Raw genomic sequence first — 8,752 nt, forward strand, 5'->3', positions numbered from 1 at the left:
TCTCTGAGTTATCAGAGGAAACTTTCTGAGATAACACCAGCGTTCAAATGTCAATGACACCAAAAGTCTCCCTGGCTCGAATGCCCACAGTGAAATAGGGTCCCCCTGGCTTTGTGGAAACAGTCTGGCTGGAAACTTTCCTCCCAGAGAGCTCTCCTCTCCCTGGATTAGCACCTTGAGCCTGTGTTTGTTCATTACACAACTATTCGGGATCCGCTTCTCCCAGAAGCATTCAAAACCTGCCAAGTTGGTGTTACATAAAAACCAAAAAGAGAAAGAAAAAAGAAAGCTTGTGCAGTCAGCAAATATAAGCTGGTAAGCGGAGCCGGCGTCATTCGCTCGGCGAGAAGGTTGCTGATACCCTGTGTCGTGCCGCTGAGCAAGAGCAATGGACATGGAGAAGGTCAATTCCATGGACTTCGGAGAATTTGTGGAGGTGTTTGGGAATGTCGTCGAGAGGTGTCCTCTGATTGCCGCTGCTGTTTGGTCGCAGCGCCCGTTCTCAGACTTGGATGACTTAGAGAAGCACTTCTTTGCCTTTATCGATGCCCTTCCACAGGAAGGTAAGGCTTCAGCATTAGTTGCCGAGAGTCCGTACAAAGGGATTTCAAGCATATGTGTCAAAGTAGTTTTAGACGTTTCGGCTAAACATTACTGATCCCTGATGTATTGATTAGTATTTCTCTTGTGAGGCTCAGTTTCCTCAGACACTTGCAAGGTGTCAGGCCAGAAGTAGAACTAGAGATGTATGTTGGCTCAGGTAAAGCGGTTGTTAAATATTAAAGCTCTGAGGTCACGAAGGAAGAGGAACCAGGCTGTTCTCCTCAGGCCTCACAGCCGCTCGGAGGCCAAAGTTCAGGCGGAGGGCCCACCCTCTCTCAGCCGAGTGTGTTCACTTTGGGAATGTCCTGTATGCAAGAGAGGAGACAGCACGGTATCAGACCATCTCAGGAGCCCAGGGGAAAGAGCAAATGGCTGACATTTTTCCCAGAAAGGGCCAGTTTGGACTGGACCACTGAGGAAAGTAAACTCACTCAGATCAGCAACTCCCTCCCTAAGGGAGTGAAGAGGAAAAGACAAAAATCTGAAGGAATTCCTCTGGAGAAAGGGAAAGAAATTGTTGATTTCCTCTGGGGACAGAGAGAGAGAAGGCCACACTTCTGGGTGTGGGGTGAGGAGAAGTGGAGGCGGAGGTTTAGGCTTAACCCCAAGTGACTCAGAATGACACATGGCCTCAGGGATTCAGAGACCGAGGGTTAGAGTCAGGGCTGCTTCCTGGGCTGTCCTGATATCCTCAGAAAATCCTGACGGGAGGCGAGGGGCAGGGGCTGCCTTCACACAGGGGCCTTCCACGGCTGGGGTGGGGGCGGGGGGCTGGAGGACGGCCACGATCTTCTCCTCCATAACGACGCTGACGGCCAGTCCTGCCCATCCGTCCAGAGTCCGCCACCTGGGGTGGTTTCCGATTATCAGATGAACGTCTCCCAAACAAGGAACTCATTTTAATTTATTTTGGGCACATCTCACAGGAGGGGAGGATCGTGTTCTAAGACCAAACTGACAGAAATGTTGATAGCCACCCACTTCTGGGGCCTCTCTCAGCTCCGCCACTGGGCTGGGGCACGAGCGGGGCCGAAGGACACCAAAGCCTCATGACTAATGATTCACAGGATGGCCCGTCCCAGCCTGATGAGCCAAGGGGTCCCCTCGTCACCCCACAGCCTGTAGAACAGGCTGGAAAGGGTAAGAAGCTCCCAGAGCCCATGGTCTAAATGTCTGACAGGAAAAGGCAGGTCAGATGAAAGCTTTCTAGGCCAGAGGGGAAATAATCTTTGCAGGGTGTGAATGCCTTATGAATGACATTTTTTTCTATCAAGCTAAAAAAAGAGAGAGAGAGAGAGAAATTCCATGATCTGTCTGAATACAGGGCTGGGAGGGCTGGGGAGAGAAAGGATTCTATGGATAGCTTAAATCTAGTATTCGCTGGTTTATCCAGTTATTCAACATTTAAAAAATTTATTTCTGAGAGAGAAAGAGACAGCGTGAGCAGGGGAGGGTCAGAGAGAGAGGGAGACACGGAATCTGAAACAGGCTCCAGGCTCTGAGCTGTCAGCACGGAGCCCGACGCGGGGCCCGAACCCACGAACTGTGAGATCATGACCTGAGCCGAAGTCGGAGGCTTAACCGACTGAGACACCCAGGCGCCCCCAGTTATTCAGCATTTATTTAGGGTTTACTGTGCCAAGAACTTAGATAATAAAACTAAAATGTCCCTATTTCTGTCTTCCTTCCTCCCCCAGCAGTCACACCAATCAGTTTGAGCAGAGGTTCTCGTCCAGGTTAAGGGAAAATCCAATCACAGTCCTGAGCAAAGTAGGATATGGGGATTGGCATTCGCCCCCTCCCTCCTGAGGCTTGTATTTGACCCCCTCCTGCCTCAGTGGGAACTCTGTATTCTGGTCAGTGTCAGACTCCTACATCACTCAGTGAATAGGGACTTAATAAAGGCTTCCAGGCATGAAGTGATTCAGAAGATGAGATCATAAAATGACTTCGAAAGATGGTGGATCCTGGGATTACCCTTCCCCCCCCACATTTCACCTGGAGTGACTTTCGTGTCAGGTCCGTGGGACAAAATTACCAGAGGGAGCTGGGATCATCTGGGTGTTTGTTTCCTTCCACATTAGACACTGCTCATTGGAGGGACCTCCCTATGTGGATCCCAGGCCCGTGTCCACATTCTCTTAGGCAGCTGGCAGCAAGGCTTCAGTGCTATAAGCGTGGTTACTCTGTAGCCAGTCACCTCGATGATGGTGGGTAGGCGATGTTAGCAATGGTAAGAATATTAAGAGCAAAAATGCATTTACCCCTTACGTGTGGTATGTTTCAGAAACTTTTCTAGACACTTTGCATCTGTTAACTCATTTAATCCTTATAATAATCCTATAAAACAAGTATTTCGTTATTATATCCATTTTACAGATGAGAAAACAGAGGCACAGAAAGGGTAAATAACTTGATCAAGAACACACGGTTAGAAAGTGGCAGGACTGGGATTCAAACCTGATGGTCAACCCAACCGCTTTTGAAGCATTTTTAGAGAATCAAAACAAAGAGTTTCTGGGGGGTTCTTTTTTTAATTCACTAATTTATTCCATTAATATTAAGGCTTGATGTCCTAGATCCTATGTTGAGCTGTTTCAATAAGCAAATAAAATGGGATTTATTGCATAGTTTAGCTTTAATCTGCATAGTTGGGAACAAACTGGGTGTAATAAAGTCTTTCGATCCTATAACTAAAAGAGACCTTAAAAAAAAGTTCAGGATAAGGTGATCTACCTAGCCAAGGATTTGGTTTATACATGATCTAAGGAAATCCTCTACAATTAGCAGAAAACAAAATCTTGCTTCTGGACTATAAACCAAGGTTGACAAGCCACTCGGGTTAACACCATGATGATTACTGGTCAGTAGGGGGCAGTCCAGGATTAATATTCAGTTCAGCACTAACTGGCAAAATGCCCTTTCAAGCCAATCAGTTCCTAATTTCCAGGCAAAGTGCTTGGAGAAAGTAAAGGGAAAAGAGTTGAAACACACACACACACAAACACACACACCAATTCAGTACTGATCTGTGTTAAAAAATCAAAGATTAAAAAATTGGCATAAAATAAGGTTAATCATGCATCTCCTTGTGACATTTCAGAATTGCGATAATGCCTTAAGTTATTACTGAATACCTTTTTTCAGAACATAGTTGTCGAATGAATAAAAAAGATACTAATTATTCCCTGGAATGCAGGCTATTGGGTATTTAGAAGTAGGTATCCAAATGTGTTCAATCAAAAAATATACAGCACTCCTTACTAAGAGCGATGTGTTGGTCAAGCGCCCGCTGTGCCCAGGAATTGTCCCAGGCATTATGGGTAGTGCAGAGAATAAGACAAGTGCCTACCTTCCAGGAGTTTACATTCGAGTCAAGAGAGACTGGATTAACATAAGTAAATGAGACAATTTCACGTTCTAAAAAAGTATTAGAAAGACTATAAAAATAGGTCTTTCTTAGGAAGTGACATTTGAGTTTAAAACCAAAAGATGAGGGGCGCCTGGGTGGCTCAGTCAGTTGGGCGTCTGACTTCAGCTCAGGTCATGATCTCACCGTCTGTGGGTTCGAGCCCTGTGTCAGGCTCTGTGCTGACACATCAGAGCCTGGAGCCTGCCACCGATTCTGTGTCTCCCTCTCTCTCTGCCTCTCCCTTGCTCGCTCTCTGTCTCTCAAAATGAAATAAAGATATAAAAAAATAAAACCAAAAGATGAGAAGGAAACAGTCTAAGCCCCAGGAGAAGGCCATCTTACGAACCTGAGACGTACGGCATTTGGGGGACACAAGAGCCCACAGTGAGTGGAGAATCGTGACGAGTGGAGGCATCTAAGGAAAGAGAGGTCGGGTAGGAGGACTCAGGTGGTAGTAAAAGTGAGGGGCGATGCTCGTTTGGACTAGGGTTGGAGCAAGATTGATGGAGAGATATGGCTGGGTTCTCAGAATAGATTTTAGAGTTAGACTCAACAGGTGTTTGGGATTTTTTTTTTTTTTAATGGATATGGGGGAAGGCAGGTCAAAAACAAATAAAACTTAAGGACAATTCCTAAATTTCCAGTCTGAGCATCTGAGTGTGGTGGTGATGCTGTCTTCTACAATGAGGAAGACTTTAGAGTTGAGAGGACAAGGTGGAAAATGGGACCCTGTTAAGTCTGAGATGCCTAATAATCATCCAAATGAAAATATCGAGTGTCCAGTCAGACCATAGCAAAGGAACTCAGTGGAGAGCTGGAGGCTAGACTGGATCCAGGTGTCATTTAAAAAAAACAAAACCTGATGGCATTTAAAGCCAGGGGACCCAGTGAGACCACCAGGGCATCGGTGGAAATACAGAGGGGAAGAGATGTAGGTACTGAGTCCTGCGGTACTTCAGCGTTGGTGATCGGGCAGAAGGAGAATCAATGACGAAAGTAGCCAAGGGGTGCGAATCCTTTAGGAAGAGAGGAACAACCATGTGACAGTCTCTCAAGAGGTTGAGGAAGAAGACAGGAGCCCGGGCCATTGGGTTTGAGCAAGATGTCCATCGTCTGTGACCTCGATGAGTGCAGACTGGGTGGCGGGCGGGACTGAAAGCTTGAAAGAGTGAACCTGGAACAGAAGGTGGGAAAGGGGGGAAACACTGAGTCCACGGCCCCTTTGAGGAGTTTGCTGTAAGGAGGAGCAGAGATTCAGGGAGAAACTAGAGGGCGACAGGGAATCAAGGGAGGGTTTTAATTTTGTCGGTGGGATGAGGGACTCCAAGGCACGTTTGTGGCTTGCTTGCTGAGGATAAAGCGGTGTCAGGGGTCAGGAGGCGCGGGGGTGGGGGGTGTGTGTGGAGAAATGGATGTTTGAAATTATACTCTTGATACGAAAAGAGGGGCTGGCTTCAAGGACACAACAGACTGGGGTGGGGGGAGGGGTGCCTGGGTGGCTCATTTGTTTAAGTGACTGACTTTAAGCCTCCAGCTCTGGCTCAGGTCATCATCTCCTGGTTCCTGAGTTCCAGCCCCACATCGGGCTCTCCGAGGTCAGCACAGAGCCTGCTTCTGATCCTGTGTCTTCCTCTCTCTCTCCCCCTTCCCCATGCCTCCACCTACTCTCTCTCTCTGCGTCTCAAAAATAAACACACACACAGCCCAGAAGGGATAGATGACCCATTGTACCAGCAGGGAGAACACACACTTGGTACCGATGTAGTGACCCCGGTGGGCTGTAATGGGATTCTAAGCCCATTACCCGTTCTGTATTGGCCACTATTGCCTGCCCTGTTCTCCTATTGAAACAAAGGGTCTGCTCTGTACCATGAACTCCCCTAGACTCAAAGATTCATGACATGTGGCCACAGCCTACATCTCTACGTGTGACGTGCCAATGGCAGGGGCAAGTAGGATTTCAGGAAAGACTGAAGAACAGGCAGCAGTGAAACGCTCCTGCAAACCACAGGACATTGGACTGGCCTGGGTCAGCGCCTTCCTGGATGGTACTTCAGGGGTCAGTGGTGTGGGGCAGAAAAGGCGGAGTCATTGGCTGGACAGGATCAGGTTCTATTTTTTTCTAAGCTACCATCCTCTCATGCCTCCTCCTTCTGCTTTTTTGTTTTTTTAATCTGCAGCTGTGTATATGTGTCGCAGGTGTGCGTGCATGTGTGCGTGTGTGCGCGTGTGTGTTTTCTTCTTCTCTCTGCCCTGCCCTTTTCTGGGCCTCCCTTCTCTATTCCCTCTACCTTCCTCACAAACAGTGTAAAACGCAGGCTCAATCCTAGGCAAACATTAACCCCAGACAGTGTTTTTCAAGAGGGGAGACAACCCAAGGGAGTGAGAAGCGAGGTGCCAGGCCGCTAGGGGGGTCGGCTCCAGCGGTTTGGGGACCGACGCCAGCCCCACGCTGGCCCTCGACACCAATAACTATTTCTCCCCAAGCTCGAGCTGAGCCTCTGGAGAGTAAGAAATAGGGAGGAAAGGAAGTCAAGAGGAGGGGTGGGTGCTAAGACCCGGTCGCGGCACCCCCTCGCCTAAAGGTTGCTTTGAAAACCTGAATATGCAAGGAGGGGGCCCTGGAGGAGAGCTCTGGGGTCAGGACCTGTGGAGCCGCCCAGGACTCTATTTCCCCAGCCCAGCCGGCCATTGGGAGGCCCGAGGCCCACACGGCTGGGTGGTGCGGATCGGATTTGGGCGGCAGGTGGCCTCCAGGGCCGGGGGTGGGGAGCGCGGCAGGTAGGGAATTTAACACCTTCATTTTCGCCCCACCCGGACCCGGGAAAGAACCACTTTGCGTTTGCTGTGCCCTACAGCAGTGGGGTTGTAGAGGTGGGATGACTTCCGTTCAAACGCCCTTGTAGACATAGCCAATGTCCCCCAAGTCACCTGGTATTTGAGCGACTAGCTCAGCGACCTTGGCCAGGCCCCCTAATCCGTTCTGAGCCTCCTTCGAATCCTCTCTTAAAACAGATGCTCCCGTTCCCGCGACCTGGGCCCTGGTCTGTGAGTTAGATGGTGCAATCCCAACCATCCGTCAATTGGGCAGAAACTATAAGGTTTGAGGACGGGGAGAGCTGTATGCCGGAGCTAGAGCGAGCTTTAAGTGATCTCCCTTTCCACAGAGCCCCTGACTCATCTCGGCGCCAGAGTCGGAGGCTTGCAGCAGGCACCGCAGTCCGGTTATGTCCACCACGACTAACAGCACTGCTGTTTATTGGATGTTTGCCAGCATTAGGCGCTGGGTTTGGGGGGAATGAATTGTCTTTAAGCCTCACAACTACTCGGCAAATTAGCTGTCATTACCTCCGTTGTACAGGTTATCCTCTGCGCCGTCTTTGGGATCTATATTCGGAGAAAGGAGAAAGGGAATGAGCCTGGACTGGGGGGTGGGGGGTGGGGGGGGCATGGGCGTGGGGGGTGATTGGGCGTTATTTTCCTAAAAGGAGGAGAGCCACTTTCATTCAGAAGGCTGTGGGATTCCGGCTGGAAACGAGTTTCTTTGCGGTTAATCATCTGTAAGGCTCTCTGGACGCTTGATCCCAGAAGCCCCAAACTCACACGTAGGATCACAAAATCCTGGACGTTTATCTGCCGAGCCCCCTGGATGCTATCCCTGTCGGACCCTCCCGCCCTTCTCCTGTGGAACAGAACGAACCCCATTCTGTGGCTTTTGCAGGAAGTCTTCGGGCCCCTGCGTCCGGCCCCCTTCGACATCAAAGCCCCCTTGAGAGCAAAGGACTTTGAAAAGATACGAAACGCGAGGGCTCCTTATCGCGTCCCTGCTCCCTCCCGAGCAAGTCGTAAATTCCGAGCTCGGAGGCCTCTCCCCGCCGCTCTTCTTGCCCCAAGGTCTCAAAGGACAAACTTGTCACTTCCCGCCCCGCCCCTGGGTCTGGGCCGAGGCCGCAGGAGCTGGGACGGAGGGGCGCAAGGTTCGGGAAGTATTGGGGGGCACCCCTGCTCATCCAGGACACCCCCTGCTGCCCTCGGGCCCCTCCCGAAGACCCCGCTGCTCCGCCTCCCCGCCCCCACCCCCAAGCCCCCAGCGCGCAGGGCGGGAGGCCCGCGGGCCGCCCCGGGCGCCCTCCCCGCCGCGCGCTCACGCGCGCCCGCGGTGTCTGTGCTTCCCCGCAGGCCAGGAGGGCGTCCTGCGCTGCCACCCGGACCTGGCGGGCCGCGAGCTGCAGCTGGGCACGCTCACGGCCGAGTCGCGGCGCGAGCAGACGGCCGCGGGGCTGACCAGCCTGGAGGCGGACGAGCGGCGCCGGCTGGCGGAGCTCAACGCGCGGTACCGCGCGCGCTTCGGCTTCCCGTTCGTGCTCGCCGCGCGTCGCAGCGGCCGGGCGGCGGTGCCCGCTGAGCTGGCGCGCCGGCTGCACCGCCCGCGCGCCGAGGAGCTGCGCGCCGCCCTGCGCGAGGTGAGGACCATCTGCCGCCTGCGGCTCGCCGACCTCCTGGGCGCCGCCGACCCCGCCGCGCCGTAGCGGGCCCGGGTCGCCGTCCCCGCGCGCACAGGGCGGGCGCGGGCCCGGAGCCGCCGCACGACCGCTGAGCCCGGGCCACCCGCCACGCCGCCGCCCGCGCACGCCTGGCCGAGCCGTCCTGACCGCGCCGCGCCGGCCCGGCTCGGCCGGCTCCCCCTTCCGTCCCTCGCTCCCCGCGCAGCCCCTTCGACGCACGCTCTTGGCGGGT

The 8,752-nt window shown here is 52.5% G+C and overlaps 1 protein-coding gene across 1 annotated transcript; it reads left to right on the forward strand.

The window, feature by feature from the left end:
- Positions 1-333: 333 nt before the first annotated feature.
- URAD (ureidoimidazoline (2-oxo-4-hydroxy-4-carboxy-5-) decarboxylase) lies at positions 334-8,544 on the forward strand. The gene is made up of 2 exons (XM_039254484.1): positions 334-563; positions 8,195-8,544. The coding sequence occupies exons 1-2, from the start codon at positions 389-391 to the stop codon at positions 8,542-8,544; spliced, it is 525 nt and encodes a 174-aa protein (XP_039110415.1). The 5' UTR covers positions 334-388.
- Positions 8,545-8,752: the final 208 nt, after the last annotated feature.

This window comes from Hyaena hyaena, unplaced genomic scaffold (genome assembly GCF_003009895.1).
Source record: "Hyaena hyaena isolate Hyena2069 unplaced genomic scaffold, ASM300989v1 scaffold_11, whole genome shotgun sequence".
NCBI lineage: Eukaryota > Metazoa > Chordata > Mammalia > Carnivora > Hyaenidae > Hyaena > Hyaena hyaena.